The sequence below is a fragment of the Scleropages formosus genome, chromosome 15, assembly GCF_900964775.1.
Source record: "Scleropages formosus chromosome 15, fSclFor1.1, whole genome shotgun sequence".
In the NCBI taxonomy this organism is placed as follows: domain Eukaryota; kingdom Metazoa; phylum Chordata; class Actinopteri; order Osteoglossiformes; family Osteoglossidae; genus Scleropages; species Scleropages formosus.
The window spans coordinates 11,011,323-11,031,960 of NC_041820.1; the positions used below are offsets into that span (position 1 = coordinate 11,011,323).

Consider the following 20,638-nt stretch of genomic DNA (forward strand, 5'->3'; position numbering starts at 1 on the left):
GACAGCCATAGGGACAAAATAAAAACAAGGGTTAATTCTGTAACAGACCAAAGCAAATGTCAAATCAGAGCAGTATTGTTCTTATATTTTTAAAGTCCTTATTTTTTTCTTAATATATTATATTCTACTTAACAGATATGTACATTGAGCAAAGTAAGAAGCTATTATTCTTGATGGAAGGCAAAGCAGCACCCGGAACATGGAAGCGAGACGTCATGCGGTGGGCTGGACACTGATTTGAATGAAGCGTAACCATTAATACAGAGTGATTTAATATTTCCTAGAAGAGAATGCTGGGCTCAGATGTCATTGTTCTGCACCCACAAGGGGGGGGGGGGAAAAAAAAAAAAAAAAAAAAAAAAATCCAGTCTCTTTATAAAAAGAGAAGTTAAAAACTAATGTAAGCATGATATAACTGCCTTCAGTTGGCCTCCTGTACTCTAAATACCACGTCCCTTTTTCCCAGGGGATGCAAATGTGCCAACAATCTTTGAAAAATACACAAACCAAGGTGCTTTCCCACTTTGGGGATCTCGAGACCACCTTAAGTGAATCTTACAGATTGTACGGACACTCACTAGAAAAAACAAAGCACGTGATTGGCACATGCGTGTACAATTGCTTAATTTTTCCTTCCATGAATTACTTATTTTCTGTTTTCTATTTCTTACTAATAGTGGTCACAGAGTGGCATTTTCACCTGGTTACATCATGAGAAACTGAGTATGATGTATATTTAGCCAAGGTGAGCTTTTCTCCACATTGAGCTGTATAATAAATTTCTAATATAACACACGCACAAATACTCTCAAGCCTGCTTTTGGATCCGATCAGAGTGACGGGGTGCCTTGCCCCAACCTGGTGGCCTAAACTCTTTTACAGCTACAAGGTCACAGTTTCAAGCAGAGAACCAGGGGCCCGCAGCTGCAGCCACAGCCTTATGCCAAAGGCACTTGAATGGGCAGGGCTGACCGGGGGCGGGGTCACCTGGGTCAGTTAAAAGGATGGTGCACTAAGGGTGGGGACGGCGTGATGTAGAGGGGTGAGGCAGGACTCATGTCTCCCAGGCCATGCGGTCTGTGCTCTCCAGGGAGAGGGAATTGGATTTCTGTGGGGAGGCCGGGCTAGGGGGGCTGCTCATGTTGGAGCTGTTTGAGGCGGTAGAGTGCCGAGGGGAGTCCGAGTCCTGGACAGGAAAAGACAGAGGAAGCAGTGAAACCACAAACTCCAGCAGCCTACATTCAGAAAATGCTTAAAGTCTGCAACAAGCCACATGAAAGTAAAGTATGTGGTTTAATTTAGCTCCTTCCTAAAGGAAAAACCTGCTCTAGTGCATGCAAAGAAGTCATACAAATATGAGACCCACTGCACCAAGTGGACCGCTGCAGTTGCAATTTACTGACACAGCTGTGTGTGGAAGCACGTTCAGATCACTGCTGAGATAGGGCCATCTTTAACCACATGCAAACCAGAAGGGATAAAGGGGTGTGGTTACCGTGTATGCCCCTCCCATTCTCTGCCTGACTGGGTATTCTCCATGCCCTCAGAAATTGAGGACAAGCCTTTATGTTTAGCAGATGTTGAAAGGACATGCAGATGACCGCTCGCCATTCTAGCATCTTATTGGAGAGGATGAGAACCAGTGCAGCAAGGGAATGGGCGTGAGCCTGAAAATGGGCCCACGGCACAATGCCACAGTGCTGGAATAGTTCCGTTGGTCTGTTTCGGTGAGGCGGGACGGGCAAAAGGGTGAGCGGGTTGAGATGGCTGGGAGGGAAGATGGCTTGGCAACGCAGTTGCTTGCGCGCATTTGTGCATTCACATTACCTTCATCTTACTAAGCAGGGTCCTTAATGCCCTTTTGAGATCGGGGGTCTTCTGTGATGGTGATACAGCTTGCCACTGGAGAGGAAAGTCACACTCAGCTCCCGCTCTTCAGAATGGCAACCACAAAGGCGGGGCCATGACTGATGGGTGGGACCTAATAGGGCTTCAGCAAAAGCCCAGGGTCCAGCAAGGCTTTGACTGAGATTAGCTTTTGGCAGTTTTGGCTCTGCATTTTACATGCCAGAACCATAGGGGAGGGTTGCTTATTTCAAGAGGCTGGGTTACAGATGAGCTGGAGGCTGACAATTTGCCTGAAATTTTCAAGAGACTTCCCTCTCAATTCACAGCTTAACATAACCATTAGAGCCTCTAAACGCCACAATGTTTGGAACTGGCTCTCTCCATAGACACGAGTTCTCGAATCTAAAAACTCAATCAATTATGTGGGTTTTATTCTTCTATTTCTGACAGTATAAAATAAACTTTACCTATTCATGTTTTATATATGTGTGCACGCAGCAGTCAGATACCCATTACCCATCACCACTCCAGAAAGTGTTCTCCAAATACGGTACTACAAGTGGCTGTTAGCGGTCATCACCCCAGAAGCCCGTAGTTGCCATGCAGTACACGGTGGCTTGCTTTCCTCGTACCTCTCTGTCAAACTGAGAGATGGGGGCATCGCCTGTCACGTCCCCACCCCCACCAGAGGATAATGAACCTTCGGAAGGTGATGTGGTGGCCTGCCTCTTGGACCCGTAGCTCCCGCTGGACAGGTCTCGCCGCAGGGCATTGCCATTCTGAGAGTTGGACCCTGTGGCAAAATTCAGTACAGAAACCAGGCAACAGAGTTCGTCAGTAAACTTGCTCCCTCTCCATTATTCCTGAGAGCACGAGTGTTTAAATGTTATCATTACTAGATTTAGCTGTTGCCTTTGGCCAAGGTGACTTGCAATATTAGGTTCGGAAGAGAGAAAGAACACTGTTGTCAACTTCCAAAAGACAACTGTGCGCACTTCACTCCACAGTGGAGCAAATATATGTGGCCTCACAATGCTGATAGGATAATTAAACATCAGAGCAAGTGTAACTGGACCATTCTTGCACACACACGTTTCTAAATTTCAGTACACCCCTCAGGTTTGAAATATGATAGTAGGAGACTACATCAAGTCTGTTCTGGTTTTACACACATCTTAAGTCTGTGGCCCAAGTACTTACGTGTGCCCAAACCGCTGCTAGCGCTCATTGAGCGGCCTGGTTCTGGTCGGGACTTGGCAATGGAGGGGATGCTGACGGAGCCACTGAATGCGCGGCCCTCCTGGGGACGGACGCTCTGGAAGGGGTGCGTGATGGGAAGGCAAGGCAGCAGTAAGGGGACAGAGACAGAATGGACAGGGGCAGACAGAATGGACATGAGTGACATCATCAGGAGCCAATCTGGGGAAGGACAGGGCAATCATGGGCGAAGGGAAGACACAGGCAAAAGGCACACACTTTCTTTAAAGGCATGTCTTTTGTACATTACATAATCATCTGCTGAAAAGCTGTATACTCACTTTGCACTGAAGTTCATATTCTCGACACAATAGCATTGAAAAGAAACATGCAAAGCACTGAAGCAAAGTTTACACTGGTATTATCTATGCATGAAGATCCCAGGTGGACTACAACACATACTAGCAGCACTTGTCTTGGTGGACTGCAGTGTCACGTGTTCAAGAAAGAAATATTACTATGCTATTACCATGAAAATTCTGTGCAATGACAAAGAGTCAGTTAAATCCAGTGCAATTTTTCTCCAAATTTATAGATGATTTATGAATTCATATACCTTGCACACCAAATCCTAAAAAGGCCCAACTGTCCAGAAAAGGTTAAGAACTTCTGCCTTTCAATGCTGCATGTTGACACAGAGGTGTCCTGCTGACTACGTGCTCTACATGTGTCACACCTGCAGGTGGAGGTCTCCACCTCTACTTTGTGGTGCAGTACGTAGTGCAGCACTTAAACACATTTGCAACATGTGAAGAATGCTGGTTCAAGTGCCATACTCTGTTAGCACAGTATGAACACTGAGCAAGGTTCTTACCCTGAACTGCCCCAGGAAACATAATCCCACTGTATAAATGGGTGAAATACTGAAGAAAAGTGAGAGCTAAACGGTGAATTACCCACTTATTTTATAATAATCACCGTATTGGACCAGTATGTTCAATCAATACCCTCAAGTAAAGTACTTAGCAGTACAAACAGCTACAATTTGGAGTTGTTTGGATAGAAAGTCGGTAGTCATTTAAGTAAAAATAAACAAGTAACAGAACATGGTGGTTAATATAGCAACCAAGATGGACACAGGAGCATAACATTATACACTCAGATCACATGATGGGGCCAAATACATCAAAAAAACTGCTATAAATTTAGGAAAAAAATACACCTTTTCTCATGCAGAGTTATTTAGTACAATGGCATTTTAGCCCACTGCACAGCCATTTTACTTCCACAAAGTGTGTGTGGCTGGTTGGGGCACAGAGGTGGCCACAGGGCAGGATTGAGGCACAGTGCTGCTGGACTTTAAAACAAAACATTGGTTTTATTATAACCCACCAAATTAAAGTAAATAAAAATTATACCAGAAACATGAGATGCAATACTTTTTAAAAAAAAAAAAAAATTTTTTTTACCTACCTTACTACTTTCCTCCACCAATTTAAAGTTTTAAGCTGCTATCAATGACTTGCTCGTTTATACAAGTGGGTAATTTTTTCTGGAGCAGGTCAGGATATGGACCTCAATCAAGCACACATCAGCAAAACTGAAAACTTTGTCTTTATAGTAATAATTTTCAATCATGTAAACAGCCTTTATAGCATGAATACCCCTACACTAGCGTTAATAGTGCCTTAACATCACAATCAAATGATCAAATGTGTCACTGTGAGACGAGCACTCAGAATAAACTGAATCACATTCTGTCAAACATTTCTCAACAGCACAAAAGCTCCTACAATGGCATTGTGTCTTTTTTTAGTGAAAAAGATGAAGTTCAGAAGATCAGTGCCTATTTCTTTACATCATAAAGATCTGAGAGCCAAATCATCAAAACATCTATGTATGCTCTTCCTCATGCTCTATGCTTCATGAGAAAGTCAAGACCTCCACAACCATACATTGGACAAGAGGCTATTAATGAACACATGAATGGAAATAACTTGCCACAAATATAAAATAAATTGGCATCATCATATGTAAAACACATTTCAATATTTATTTAGTTGACAGGAACTGCTTTCCCCCTATAAGAAACAATGGTAATTTAAACTCCTTACAATGGGAATTCATCTAATGGGGTGATTTCACAGAACAAATTAACCCCATTACGTGAGGAATGGCTGTACCAAAAATAATTTCTATGCCACTAAATTTTTTAAACTACAAAATGCAGCAAACTTTCCCAGTAAATTAACCTGATAAATATGCTCAATTCTGCAACTAGGACTTTTTATATACATTCGCAATTCCAGATTATCTCTGTTTCAAAAGAACTCATGACTCCAGATTAAGTCAACATGAGTGACCATATTAAACCTTATTAAGTTGGAGCTAAACTATTTGAGAAAGGTTGCATTTCTTATATGCTGCAATCAGATGAGATTATGCAAGAAATGTCAGGGCTGTGGTGAAAACAATCAAGTCCTAGTATAAGCTACTGTTAATAGTATTACATGCATTACTGGCAGTATTTTTCTATAAAAATGCATACAAACATATCACCTCTTAGCAGTGAGGAAAATCTCACCACGCTATGACAGAATCTACACCACCTAGCACATTCTCATAGCTGGCACACACTGGATACACGTGACAGTGTCAATGAATGTACACATACACATACACACGTGCACTTCCATCTCCAAAAACGCAGTTCACATAAAGCACTGAAGTCAGCATTCAGATCATGATCCTGCTGACGAATCAACAGTCATGCAAGTACAGTCCCTGCACAAACCCAGGCACAGAGAGCCAGCAAGCAGCTGGGCAGAACACTGCTACAGGCAGAGCAGAGCAGGGCAGGGCAGGGCAGGTCAGGTCAGGGCAGGGCGGCACCGTACCCGAGAGCAGGTGGAGGCTGGTGTCCCGGGGACAGAGCACAAGGACGGAGAATAGGAGGAGAGGAGGGGCGGGCTGTCCCAGTCGCGGGAAAGGTAGGTTTCGGCAGAGTGGACAGTCATGTGATAGATGTGCTCAAAGTCACAGGGTGTGGAGATGAGGCGAAGGCGGGGAGAGGGAGGGCAGTACGCTGGCTAGAGCCAGTGGGGGTGTTGGGGAGGGAGGGCAGGAAAGAATAAAGAGAGGACAGCAATACGAGCTTTGGAGACACCAGTGAAAAGAATGGATGAGGAGGAGCCATTTTCATAAAGACATTGAATTAATAGTGTAAACCCCCTGCCGTCTTGCATTTGCATTTGAAACAATTTCAATCACTAATGAGAAAATAGGGGAAAAGCCCTTTGCAACCATATTTAGGAGTTCACTGTCACTTTCAGGCATGCCAAACGATGGGACTGTGCAAAGTGCCGTGTATAAAACTCCTAGCTGATCCACGTGGCAGAAGATGACAGATGTTAACATTAACTTTAATTTCCTTAAGACATTAAAACTTTAATTTCCTTAAAAAAAATAAGTCTGGTTCGGAGTCTTACTACAGCATACCACTAACAGCACAGGGTGTCTCAGTGGAGTTCCAGTAGCAGGGTGAATGAACAATATGAACACAAAACAAAACAAGACAACTGTATTTGCCCATAGCTGTTTACATTGCTACTGAAATTCCCATAAAATGAAGAAAGAATATTTCAATCAGCATGTTCACTACCTGGCTGGAAGAAAAAGAAAAGCTCTTCTGTTCCAAAGCAGAATATCCCCATATTAGATGAAGATCTGAAAAAAAGAAGAGTTCAGAGTCCACTCCCTTACCATGGGCAGGTCCTTGAGGAGTTGGATGCCATCACCTGGGCCCATGTGAACAACATGGTAGAAGTTCGTGGGGTTAGAGATCAGCTTGTTCCTCATCTCAGGGTCCCTCAGCATCTCTCTACACACAGAACAGGACAAATGAATTGTGCACATTGAAACACGTCACAGTGTTCCCTGCACTCAGTGTGAGCATCATTAGAGACCTGTTCTATGCTGTGTGTATAGTGCAGACTAACACTTTTTCCATGAAGAAGTAGAGCGTATAGTGGCACACACCTTCTCTGTTGTAGCCGTTCCTCCTCAGGCACACGGAAGGAGAAGCGTCTCTTGTTGTTTATGCTGCGTACCATCTGCTTCCGGCTGTTGTCTGATGTCTCAGGGACCACTAGCTCATCTCCCTCTGAACAATTAACATTCCATTGCTTGTTGGCCATCACCATTAGTTGACAACTAAATACTACTGTAACATGTTTAAGCACCTACTCAAATAAGATGCAAGCCATTTTAACAGATAAGTTTGTGGATGTTGAAGCTGTGATCATTTGCTCTTTAAAAAAGTGAGAACGGGGAGAATGGGGGAATAAAAGACAACAGATGTCACAGACTAATTATTTGTTTGTGAAACATACCCGCCATCTTGTTCTTGAAGTATATGAGTCGAACCGTCTCCAGGCCGAGGAGGTTGAGTGAGCCATCCACGTTCAGGGGCCTCACCTGCACAGAGAGAAAGATCAGTGTCATGTGTGTTGGCCATAGAAACATTCTCAAATTACAACGTTCATCTCATCCACTCACCTTCTTCAAGGGGATGGACTGGATCCACTCCATTGTGTTCACATCAAACACATCCACCGCATTCTCGCTGTACACTGACAGGTAGGGGGCATTGTAGCCTGGAAGATTAAGGCAACAAAAAGTGTGAAATCACACCCACAGCCTAAATACGCATGTCCTGCAACACAAGCGTTCATCTTTTTCTGTATGGCTTCTGTAATTCCAACTGAAGGTAAAGAGGCATATTACAGGAAAAACTAGTTCTCTAATCTGAGCTTTGTTGAAATCGGCATGTGTCACAAGTAGTAATCTGATAGCTATAGTAACAGCTAACACAATCTATCAGCATAATGTAGACATAGTTGATGACCTGATGCAGGAGGAAACTGCACAAGGCTGCAGCAGCATACTGTACATACAATGTAGTGACAGAAAATACTGGGATAACACTGAATTAAAGTACTTTGAGAGGTGAAACTCTTCAGTAAAGATGACAAGGCTTCATGTTGCATTGTTCTTAGCAGACTAACATACAAAAGGCCATATGATACCCCGTGGTTGCCTCCCTGACGACAACGCTGGCACTCACAGCACGAAGTGGGCACAGCAGGCCACATGAGCTCCTGCTGGCGGGACCTCCTGCCTTGGCAGTCGACGTAGACACCAGCAGAGCTGAAGCACAGCAGGAACTCCCTGGAGGAGATGTCAATGGCACACAGGGCATCCAGCTCCAGCTGGGATATGAAGGCCAGTGTGTGATCGTCTGGGTGCAGCATGGGTGCGGGAGCGTCGGCACCCAGTGGGCTGCAGCGGGCAAAGCCAGCCTGGTAGCCCACGCACAATCTCTCGCCCAGAAGTGCCAACCATTGCACCACACCTGGCGTCTGCACCTCCCGTAGCTTGCGGGGCCGCGCCTTGCCCCGGCTCACCTCATAGCAGATCACCTGGCGTTTCATGGCCACACAAAGGCAGGTGGGACCACCGGTGCGAGGCCGGCCTGACACCAGGGCCAGGCAGCCCTTGGTCTCTGGAAGCTTATAGAAGTCTGACTCATGACCAGACAGTGCCACCAGCGGGAAGAGGCGAACATGACGGTTGCGGCCTGAGATTACTGCCAGCAGGTGCTCAGATGGTATCAGCTCCACTTGGTGCACCTTCTTATTGTCCCCTACCCGTATGATTTCTGCAGCACATGAAAAGGACCAAATACAGTCAAGTAATGACTGAGACATGCTGTGTGTGTGTGTGTGTGTGTGTGTGTGTGTGTGTGTGTGTGTGTAGGTTAAAGAGGTGCACGGTCTAGAATTTCTGAATTTAAGACTTACCATCTTTGGTGACATGAATGACATACAAGCCCTCCTCATTGCCCAATGCAATCCGCTCGTGATCTGAAAGGAAATATAAGCTGTCATAAACAGCTCTAATGGAGCCAGAACAGTGAACACAATGACATGACAGAAGAACTCATAAGTAGCAGCCATTCCTCACATAACCACACTTTTAACATCAAGGCTTTTATCACATTTAAAACTTGGTTTGAACACCACCTGAAGAAACAACTATGGAGCTTTTCTATTAAAGAAATGCCGTACTAACAATGGAAAAAGGTTGCGCCTTTTTGAAGTCTCTTCTTGTATTTTACCGCTTTAAAGAAAGCTATTTGAACCTATTCTTAAATTACATTTACATTATTTATTTAGCAGATGCTTTTCTCCAAAGTGACTTCTAATGAATTCTATATAGTGTTATCAGCCCACTCACCTTATTCACCAAGGTGATTTACTATGTACTGTACACTACTTACAATAGGTCACTCATCCATACATCAGTGCAACACACTCAGTCACTCTCACACACACTATGGGTGAACTGAACAGCATGTCTTTAGACTGTGGGAGGAAACCTACGTAGACACGGGGAGAACATGCAAATTCCACAGAGTGAGAGGGGATCGAACCCACGTCCTCTCGCACACAAACTGAAGCACAAAGAAGCATTGAAAAAAGTATGTTATCTGTTTTAAAAAACCTGACTTTTAAGACTTTAACTTAGTTTTTAATCCTTTTACCAGCCAAGACAAAGCTTAATATATGTGCAGCCCACAGAATGAACCATTTTCTGTTAAAACACTGGAATGAAACAGTACAATATAAACTTCTGGCTTTCTTCTGTTGCTAATTTAATTGCCCACATTGTTTACAAAGATAAATTATTTTATAAATGTGTGAGGTATCCTGAAAGAAACCGAGCAATTGTTACACTGGGATAGAATTGTTCTTTTCAAAAATCTACAATTAACCTAAAATAGTGACTGTAAAAATAACAAGTTTTTATATCAACCCTTTTTCCACCCACTGAGGAAGTAACAACTGGCAAAAATGGCACCAAAACATAACCCTGTTTAATGAAAAAAGTATATTTCATGAGGAGGTGTAGCAGTTTTTTTCCCCACTGTACAGGACGCCATTATATGAGACATGAATGCAATATCGATACATGTATACACTGTGAATGTGAAAGCAGTAGCATGTGGGCTGTGGGGTATCTTCCCTAAATATGCGCAAGTTGACTTGATGCACGTGAATAGGGGAAGTACCTATGATGGCAGCAGACTGTGCACTCTTGATCAGCGGTAGGGCACTATCATAGGCCTCCTTGGCCACGTACACAAAGCGCTCTTTCAGCTTGTTCTTCCTCAGCAGGCGATGCATTTCATTCAGCAGCCCCACCCACTTGGTGCGGTCCTGCTCGCTGTCAGCCAGGATAAGGACGGAGCACTTGTGGCGACTGGAGGTGGACAGCTGGGAGGCAGTCACCTGCGGTAAGCCACAGTTTTATGAAATCCCCAGAGGAAATGACCTGGGCCAAGACCTGAGGATGCTCCAGTAATGGTTTAGCAGCATCGATAAATGGTCAGCGAAACCAGACAGTTTTCTGTACTCACTTTGAAGATACAGGGAATGTCCTTTTGGCTGGCATGAATGACGTCAGATGCCAAAACGGAGGTCACCGAGAAATCTTCATCCCTGAGAGAAGATTTGAAATAAACAAATGGGTTAATTAAAAAATTAAAGTCAGAAGTCCAGTGAGAAGGAGGTACAGTGGAACCTCGGTTTATGAATTTAATTCGTTCCATGCATTCATTCTTCCTCTGAAATTTTCGTACACCGAAACAAATTTCCCCATAAGAAATAATGTATAACAGAATAATTGGTACTACGCCCCCAAAAATATTACTCGAGATCCGCATCAGTTGATCCTGGCGTTTTTTTTTATATGAGATCGGTGTACAACTGCCTTGCCTTCTCGCAAATGATAGCTTCGGACATGCTATGATCACCCGCTAACTGCCTCTCGTTTAACAACTTCTCTACATCCTCGATGGACTGAGACCGTTGCTTTGTTAACACTGTCACTCCTTTTGCAACATCAGCCTTCACGATTTCTTATTTGCCAGGATGGTACAGATCATTGATGCTGACTTGCCGTACATCCTGGCAAGCTCAGACACATGTACACCACGTTCATGCTTCCCGATGATTTCCTTCTTCAGTTCTATTGGGATACGGACAACCTCCTTCTCAGATGCTGCTATTATCTTCTTGGGTGACATCGTTGCTTAGGGTATGCACAATACGTACGTACGCTAAAGAAAATCCACAAAGAATTTCTTGAATGCGTGCGCGATAGCTTTGGATACGAAACGTTCACAACCTGAGGCTACGTATACAACTGATGCTTGGCGGAGTGTATTCGTTGTCTCCCTACTCACTCGATGCTTCCCGAAGCGTACCCATACATAGAGGTTCAAACAGGATTTTCGTGCTCGGAGGCAATCTTTCAAAAACTGAAGAAGTTTACGAATACATTTATTCATAAACAGAATCATACACACTGAATGTTCGAATAGCGAATTTGACGGCCTCGAGGCTGTTCGTATTCCGAGCCACCATTCGTATACAGAAACATTTTTTTTTTTTTGCATTTACATTTCATACTCCGAATTATTCATAAAAAGAGACATTCACCAACCGAGGTTCCACTGTACTGGGAACGAATGGCAGTGTCACACCTCATATCGATGACCTGGCTAACCACCACGCCTGCCTGTGGAGCCTTCCCCTCAGGGAGATCATACAGGAAGAGCTTGAAGTCACACACAACAGCTAGGGCCCTCTGCCAACCCTTCTTCACCCCTGCTGGCTTTGGCACCTAAAGGAGGAAGGAAGAGAGAATATTGCAAGGAGCATCTGCTGGCAGAAAAGCAGCAACTCCCCCTAGGGATGTAGACCTGTGGTCATCTGATTATACATTTAAGGTGAAAGTGCACTTGTTCTGCTCCCAAATTATACACCATCTGATAAACTATCAGTTAAGTACAGGAGTTACTCATCTTAAGGATGTCAGTTCATATCCCAGTGAAGTGTACCATAGTTACCCTTGAATAAATATTTAACTTGAAATGCTTCCACAACTGGACATACAACTGTATAAAACTCACTAAATCCCCTTTTCTCAGACAGTCATACAATTTAACTGTAGGTAAACCTGTAGTAGCTACTGACTGACATTTTTACACTTAAGCTAACACTGGACACCATCAACACAGTGGAACATACCCGAACATGACCCTCGTAGACAGTACCAATGCCCTTATGTGGATCAATACTCAGTGGCCCCTTGGTCTGCTCCGGGGGAATGGGACAGACTGCAGGGACCTTGTCTGCACACGTCACATGGCACGAAAAGTGGCAAACTGTCGAAAGACAGATGAGACTGCAGATGATCTACACCATGAATTACACGCTTACTCATAAAATACAACACTTTTGAACTGTGGACCTGTCACCATGTAGATTACAGGAATAACAGGCTTCAACTAATTATTAATCTTAGGGATCACCTGAAATAAGATCAGTGACTTGCAAAAAATTTTAACAAATGTACTCAGTATTTATAAATATGGTGAATTAACCCCGCTGTTCTCATGCTTACCTTCACAGATACAGCCCTGCCGGATGAGGCCCACCATGAGCGAGGTGCACTGGTTACATTTGGTGAGGACACTGAAAGTCTTCACTGTGAACTGATGGGCTTTGGGCTGGAGGAGCAGAAAAGGTATCATGTCTTCAGAACAGTGACCGCTGAAATCTGGAGCAAATTCAAAAGAATGACACACGCAATAATCGTTCTCACCTTATGCGAGCTGAGAGATGACCGGCTGTGTCCTGCTCTTGCTGTCGGAGTTTGTGCTGCACTTGGGGATTTGTCTATCAGCTGCGCAGGCAAGATTACCAGTTATAAATTGGGGGGGGGGGGGGGGGGGGAATTAAGACATTCCAAAGGTTTATGAGGTGACTGCTTAACAGCAGAGTGTGGTTTTGCTGGGACAGTTCTTGGGTTACCTCAATTGGCTCCATGTCACTGGCGGTGGAGGGTGAGCGTGAGCGGGACATGAGGCGAGACCGTGTCTCCTCGTCCCGCGAGGGTGTGTTGGACAGGCTTAAGCTCTCTGAATCCCCCTGGAGAGACAAGTTAAATTCAAAAATCAGACAGACAGAGTACTGCAGGTCCTGTGGTCACTGCACTGAACAAAAGCACAGGGAAACTTATCAGATGATTACTGTGCACAGTTCTACAATATTTTTAACATTGGGAAAAAGACTGCAGAGGGCAAATTAGCTTATACAAAACGCATAAATACATGTGTAAAAATAAAAGAGCTGTGCACAGTAAACGCTCTGAAATACGACTACACAGGCTTGCAGGTGATCCAACCAAAATAAAATGGACAAAGAAAAACCAAGGTGGCACTTGACATGCAATACAAAAGACGAGAAGATCCCACCACACAGCTGTTATCCACATATTTAACCACCTGTGTGAAACACCAGAAAGAGAGTAATTTTGTTGACACTTGAAGAAACTAAGTGGTGCTGAAAGCAGGCAAAGAAATGAACAAATTAAACTCAAACACATTAACGTAGTAAGAGCACTTTCTTTTATGCTCATAAATTGTGTGATTTTTATGAGAACTACATATGAAGAAAAAAGCACCAAGTACGAATATTTCTTTGTAAATAAACTTTAGTTTGACCACATCCAGGTTAGCTCCCAGGACCCAGCCCTTGCACCATGTCTGCTGAGCACATGCAATTGCAACACACATCGCCCACAGCACAACCACCATGGTCACCACCACTCCCAGAGCAACCACAAAACCACAACCTCCATCGACAACAACACGAGGGCTTACACGTCTGCCTTTGCTGCCTGGCCTGTAGGCAGGGGAACGCTTTGAGACAAAGACAGAGACAGGTTAGAGATACAGAAGATGAAACCCAGATGCAGCATGACAAAGCTACAAAAAGATAAAAACTTTAAAAAACCCAAAACTTCCTTCAAGTTTGAAATACTAAATCGTGGAAAGGTTTTTAAAAATCTGTTCAAGTCAGCTAGCTACATGGTGTTGGGAACTATAAGCTACAGGTGAGTCTTTGTGATAAAAAAGGCTGAGATGAACAAAGGGGCATTTGTGGAAAAAACATATAGAGTATTCTAATGTCTGGAGACTGAGCAGGAACAAGAACATGGGGGGGGACACAAACTAAAATTTCTCCTGCAAAGCACACAGGGGACAGCCTCTAAGAACACAGGAAAAATGAACAGGAGGAGAAACGGTGGTGACCAGAAAAATCAAATGTAAACAAAACAGTAAAAAGGTGCAAAATGCCCAAGAGACTTTTACCACATACAGTGTGAGTTCTGAAGCTAAACCCCCCCCCCCCCCCCCCCATTTGGACTCTGGCATACCAAGAGGACCTGAGGCCACCTTGTGGATTGTTCCTTGGACAGAGGACAAAGGAACAGATTCTCCAAACAGCAGTGCTGATATCAGTCAGCAAACCAATTGCCTTACAAGGAGCAACTGTCTGTCAGGAGCACATCACAGCTCCTTGGTTCAGTTTTACTGGCTGTGGTCTTCAGGGATGGGGCACAAGGTCCGAAAGGCAGCTCTACCTCTCAAACATCATTCAGGGTTTTAATGTTCTGACAGGCCAACAGCACTATATAGATGTAAGATGTAATGTTTTCTGGACAAAACTGGAATAAAACTGAACTAAAACATTTTAATTGAATAAATAACATAAAATGGATTCTCAACAAGCAGAAAAATTACTTGAACTCAAAGGTGGAAAACACTGTATAGAAGTGTAAAGGACAGACTAGAACAGCTGGCTAAATCTCAACACAGAAGAACGGAGAAATTCCCTCAGTATTCTTCACAAATAAGAGCAAGACACACAGTGTTTAAAAAATACCCAGGAAAAGTACCATAAATGCTTACATCAACTTGATCAAGACCAGAGGCAGAGGTGCTGAGAAAGGCCAGGAAGGAGTTGTGGGAGTCTTGGTGCTTCACACCTATAGAACAGGCACAAGTGAGGCATGTGGAATGTATGTGCCCCAACTCATCTCCCACCACATGGGAAAGAGAGTTAAATACCGTGTCCTTATATCATTCAAATATCAGGACTCTGATGTTAGACTCAGGACTGTTGGTTGTGCACCCTTCTCACCTTTCACTGCACGCAGGTCCTCTGTCTCCCTTTTCAGCTTCTCAACTTCAGTCAACAGCTCCTGATTTCTTTTCTCAGACTCTTGCAGTTTGCTGGGGGGGTCAACAAATAACCAGATCATTCTACAGCGCAATACCTCTCAGGATCAAAGTTTATCCATCTATCCATCTACAGAGCAGTATCTATAACAATAGTCCCACACTCAGTATTGAGTTTTGATTTGAATAATAAAAAAAAAAAAAAAAAAAAAAAAAGCAGCACCCATAAATACTGCTTAAAGTAGATGTATGAGAAGTTCCTGAAAAAATGTTTGAAAACCACTGTAAAATAGCTTCTGCAGATACTTGAGAGTAGATCCATCAGGAACACACATGCAAACCTGTGAGAACAGTAAATATAAAACGGGACTTGGAGACCTACCAGTCCATGGCCATGCTGGAGGCCTTGACTTTGTTAAGCTCATCTTGGATGGCCTGTTTGGCACGGATCTCAGCATCTAGCGCAGACTGTAGCTCCAAACGGGCAGACATGTCCAGCTTAGCAAAGCGCCGCATCTTCCATGGCATATCCTGAAAAGACAGTTGAAAGTGAGTGGGGAAAGAGCAGGGTCCTGGACATGAGCTGGGTTTTTCGGAGGTGGAGAACTCTAACCGTGGGCCGGGCACCAAGACTTGAGCTCCGTAGTCCCTCCAGCTCCTCTGTCATCTTGGTGGCTAGTGCCTGAAGATAGCCACGTGCGTCCTTCTCATCACTCACCCTGCTCGAGCAGAGACACACTTATGGCTCAGAAAAATGGCTGATCACACAAATTCCCTTTGTAGAATTATTAGAAAATCTTATCCTACTGGACTACTGAGTGCACCAAGTTTCTAGTATCACAAAAAAAAAAAAAAAGTCAACTAAAGACTCATTTGGTTTTATCTAGGCCTTGAGATGAAAGAAGAAGATTCACATTAACCTTACATCATGTTTCTTTGCTGACCAGCTCAATGATCAACACAACAAATACAGTGACAAATTATAAACTAGTTTTTATACAAATAACAGAAAACCTTGTGACTATCACCAGTTCTAAATGCTAATAGCATGTATGAACATCCACAAAGCTGTTCTGTTGTACCTGAAATGTATAGACGCTAGGTGGCAGCATAGTATAACTCAGTGTTGCACACAGTGAAACGGCCCCACTGAATAAGAAGGTTTGCACCACTTACCACTGGATGATCTCTGTTATCTGGGCCTCCCAATGAGCCACACTCTCCTTCTTATCTGCCAGCTCCCTCATCTCTTCCTCCATCTGTCTGTTTGTGGAACTCAGCTTTTCGAACATGGACATTAGCTGGAGAAGGGGAACACACATACATAGCTTTATCGGGTTGTCCATACCAGACTGTATCCAGACTACAGTTGGTACAAAATGCAGCTGTGAGAATTGTTGCTAGAACTAGAAATACGACCATATAACACCAGTACTTAAAGTTGCATTGGCTCCCGGTTACATTTAGAGTCGCTTATAAAATCCTACTTTTGACCTATAAGGCAGTACATGGCATTGCTCCAATTTACCTTTGTGAGATTGTTGATTCTTATATCCCAGGACGATATCTTCGTTCATTGGATGCAGGTTACCTTAAAGTACCTGTGATCAATAAGACCTCAGTAGGAGGTCACGCCTTTAGTTACAGAGCACCTAAACTATGGAATACTCTACCAGTTACTGTCATAAGTGCCCCGTCTGTATCTGTCTTCAAATCCAAACTAAAGACTTACATGTTTACTCAGGCATTCCAGCTTGAAATGTAATTCCACCTGGCTGTGTTTGTTTTTCCCACCTCTATACCAAAGCATATTAAATTTACTTGTTTAAGTTAGCGGTTACTTTTTTTTTTTTTTCTTCTTCTTGAGCATTCCCTTGAGTTGAGTCTCCCTATAATAAGGCTTGGAGGCTGGCCGACAGTCACGGACGCACCTCATACCAACCAAAGATGACGACCAACTACCATGATGAATGAGACATACCTTGCTGAACTGGGAAATCAAGCTACCATACAGGAACAATCCCATTATTACTTATTAAACTGGCTTAGAAGTATTATTTAATATAGAATGCCGAGGAGGGGTGGGCAGCGACTGGCCACGGGTTTTTAAATCCCTCGATTTTCGTTTGGGAGTTTTTGTTCCTTTCCTCCGTGGCCAGTAGGCATACTTATAGCTCTACAAAAGCATTATATTATGACAGTCTGTAGTCAACTGTCTTCTTTGTTTCATTGTTCTGATGTACTTGTTTTTCTTGCCTTATGCCTATGTTAAAGTGCTCTGTGTCACTGCGTGAGAAGAGCGCTCTATAAAAAAACTGAACTGAACATAGTATCAATGATCTGCTTGTAATCGATACTCCCAAGAAGCAAGTTATCAGTACAGGCTGGGTACCTGGACATTGGAATAATTTTACTCACCAGTTCACAGTGATCTCTCTTCACTGAATATTAGTGTGACATCACAGCAGTCACAGTACAGCTGAGAGTTAACAGAACTGTATTTCCTGCTTTTCTACTGACTACTGTAAACGCAGGAAATTTTTTACCCTTTAGCACACACTTCAGTTTACAAACACAAATGGGACCAGGAGTCTATTTGTAGTTTCTTTTGTTCTTTTCTAATCACTAATGAACAACTAGAGTAAACTCAATAATGCTTGAAACAGATGTCCCACCATTTATTTATAGGTTATTTCCAACAAAATCTCAGAAATTGCTATAAATACTACTTTCAAGAGACTTCCATGCTGATTGTTAACCAAGTTATCCAATAAACATTCAACATGATCAGTCAAGAGTATATGTGAACAATGAATGCGTTTCCAGAAAAAAAAAGTCAGTGAAGAGTCCTACTTTTTCAGGGTTAAAAGTATAATAATGCCAGCTCTGTTCAGAAGTTTATCAAGTATCTCCCTTCCTTTGTGAGAGCAAAGAGGAATTCGAGTTGAAAATGGTATACTCCTGGTAGCCAGGTCTATGCCCACGGGGCCTGGCCGGGCTCAGCCCGAAGCCACAACGTGGAGCCGCTCTTCGGTGGGCTCACCACCTGCCGGAGAAACCATAAGGGGCCGGTGCGTTGTGATTTGGGCGGTGGTCGGGGCCGAGTGCCCGGCCGACCCAAACCTCGGGCGCCAACTCTGGTTTTTGGGACTTGGAATGTCACCTCACTGGCGGGGAAGGAGCCTGAGCTGGTGCGGGAAGTTGAGAGATACCGTCTAGATATAGTCGGGCTCACTTCCACTCACAGCTTGGGTTCTGGAACCACTCTACTCGATCGAGGGTGGACTCTCCACTATTCTGGCGTTGCCCAAGGTGAGAGGCGGCGGGCTGGTGTGGGCTTATTAATAGCCCCCCAGTTCAGCCGCCATGTGTTGGAGTCTACCCCGGTGAATGAGAGGGTCATCTCCCTACGCCTTCGGGTCAGGGAACGGTCTCTCACTGTCGTTTGTGCTTATGCGCCTAGCGGCAGTGTAGAGTACCCGGCCTTTTTAGAGTCCCTGGGGGGCGTGCTGGAAAGCGCTCCCACTGGGGACTCTGTCGTTCTACTGGGGGACTTTAACGCCCACGTGGGCAGCGACAGTGATACCTGGAGGGGCGTGATTGGGAGGAACGGCCTCCCTGATCTGAACCCGAGCGGTGAGTTGTTATTGGATTTCTGTGCTAGTCGCGGTTTATCCATAACGAACACCATGTTCATGCATAAGGGTGTCCACCAGTGCACTTGGCACCAGGACACCCTAGGTCGGAGGTCGATGATCGACTTTGTAGTCGTTTCTTCTGACCTTCGGCCATATGTCTTGGACACTCGGGTGAAGAGAGGGGCTGAGCTGTCAACTGATCACCACCTGGTGGTGAGTTGGATTCGATGGCGGGGGAAAAAGCTGGACAGACCTGGCAGGCCCAAACGCATAGTGAGGGTCTGTTGGGAACGTTTGGCGGAGGCCCCTGTCAGAGAGGTCTTCAACTCCCACCTCCGACAGAGCTTCAACCAGGTCCCGAGGGAGGTGGGGGACATTGAGTCTGAATGGACTATGTTCCGCTCCTCCATTGTCGGTGCGGCTGTTCGGAGCTGCGGCCATAAGGTCTCCGGTGCCTGTCGCGGCGGCAATCCCCGAACACGGTGGTGGACACCGGAAGTAAGGGATGCCGTCAAGCTGAAGAAGGAGTTCTATCGGGCCTGGCTGGCTCATGGGACTCCTGAAGCAGCTGACAGGTACCGACGGGCCAAACGGAGCGCGGCTCTGGCAGTCGCCGCGGCAAAAACTCGGGCTTGGGAGGAGTTCGGTGAGGCCATGGAGGAAGACTTTCGGTCGGCCTCAAAGAGATTCTGGCAAACCGTCCGGCGACTCAGAGGGGGGAAGCGGTGTTCCACGAACACTGTTTACAGTGGAAGTGGTGCGCTGCTGACCTCAGCTGAGGATGTTCTCGGGCGGTGGAAGGAGTACTTTGAGGATCTCCTCAATCCCTCCGACACGCCTTCCGTAGAGGAAGCTGAGGCTGGGGACTCGGAGGGGGACTCGTCCATTACCCTGGCTGAAGTTGCTGAGGTAGTCAAAAAACTCCTCGGTGGCAAGGCTCCGGGGGTGGATGAGATCCGCCCCGAGTTTCTCAAGTCTCTGGATGTTGTGGGGCTGTCTTGGCTGACACGCCTCTGCAGCATCGCGTGGAGTTCGGGAACGGTGCCTCTGGACTGGCAGACCGGGGTGGTGGTCCCTCTTTTTAAGAAGGGGGACCGGAGATTGTGTTCCAACTACAGGGGGATCACACTCCTTAGCCTCCCTGGGAAAGTCTATGCCAGAGTACTGGAAAGGAGAATCCGACCGATAGTCGAACCTCGGATTCAGGAGGAGCAATGCGGTTTTCGCCCTGGCCGTGGAACACTGGACCAGCTCTATACCCTCACTAGGGTGTTGGAGGGTTCGTGGGAGTTTGCCCAACCAGTCCATATGTGTTTTGTGGACCTGGAGAAGGCATTCGACCGTGTCCCTCGTGGCATCCTGTGGGGGGTGCTTCGGGATTATGGGGTTCGGGGCTCGTTGCTACGGGCTGTTCGTTCCCTGTATGACCGGAGCAGGAGCTTGGTTCGCATTGCCGGCAGTAAGTCAGACCTGTTCCCGGTGCATGTTGGACTCCGCCAGGGCTGCCCTTTGTCACCGATTCTGTTCATTATTTTTATGGACAGAATTTCTAGGCGCAGTCAGGGAACGGAGGGTGTCTGTTTTGGTGGCCGCGAGATCTCGTCTCTGCTTTTTGCGGACGATGTGGTCCTGTTGGCTTCATCAAGTCAAGACTTGCAGCGTGCACTGGGGAGGTTTGCAGCCGAGTGCGAAGCGACGGGGATGAGAATCAGCACCTCCAAATCCGAGGCCATGGTTCTCAGTCGGAAAAAGGTGGATTGCTCCCTCCGGGTTAGGGGGGAGTTGCTCCCTCAAGTGGAGG

At 45.2% G+C, this 20,638-nt stretch overlaps 1 protein-coding gene across 3 annotated transcripts in view; it reads right to left on the reverse strand.

Moving 5' to 3' along the window:
- Positions 1-325: 325 nt before the first annotated feature.
- LOC108922128 (serine/threonine-protein kinase MRCK alpha-like) overlaps positions 326-20,638 on the reverse strand; it is a 58,378-nt gene continuing 38,065 nt past the window's right edge. Inside the window, exons 17-40 of one of the 3 annotated variants that reach the window (XM_029258321.1) lie at positions 16,376-16,500; positions 15,813-15,918; positions 15,582-15,730; positions 15,162-15,253; positions 14,930-15,006; positions 13,838-13,876; positions 12,987-13,103; positions 12,778-12,858; positions 12,577-12,682; positions 12,201-12,337; positions 11,654-11,793; positions 10,526-10,607; positions 10,178-10,397; positions 8,907-8,969; positions 8,171-8,764; positions 7,603-7,700; positions 7,437-7,521; positions 7,084-7,207; positions 6,808-6,925; positions 5,943-6,134; positions 3,049-3,163; positions 2,481-2,641; positions 1,828-1,902; positions 326-1,186 (exon numbers count right to left, since the gene is read on the reverse strand). In XM_029258321.1, the coding sequence (XP_029114154.1) occupies positions 1,055-1,186; positions 1,828-1,902; positions 2,481-2,641; positions 3,049-3,163; positions 5,943-6,134; positions 6,808-6,925; positions 7,084-7,207; positions 7,437-7,521; positions 7,603-7,700; positions 8,171-8,764; positions 8,907-8,969; positions 10,178-10,397; positions 10,526-10,607; positions 11,654-11,793; positions 12,201-12,337; positions 12,577-12,682; positions 12,778-12,858; positions 12,987-13,103; positions 13,838-13,876; positions 14,930-15,006; positions 15,162-15,253; positions 15,582-15,730; positions 15,813-15,918; positions 16,376-16,500 (3,228 nt within the window). In that variant the 3' untranslated portion in view covers positions 326-1,054. The remainder of the gene's footprint in view (positions 1,187-1,827; positions 1,903-2,480; positions 2,642-3,048; positions 3,164-5,942; positions 6,135-6,807; positions 6,926-7,083; positions 7,208-7,436; positions 7,522-7,602; positions 7,701-8,170; positions 8,765-8,906; positions 8,970-10,177; positions 10,398-10,525; positions 10,608-11,653; positions 11,794-12,200; positions 12,338-12,576; positions 12,683-12,777; positions 12,859-12,986; positions 13,104-13,837; positions 13,877-14,929; positions 15,007-15,161; positions 15,254-15,581; positions 15,731-15,812; positions 15,919-16,375; positions 16,501-20,638) is intronic. The other 2 variants (XM_029258320.1, XM_029258322.1) reach the window with 2 other exon arrangements.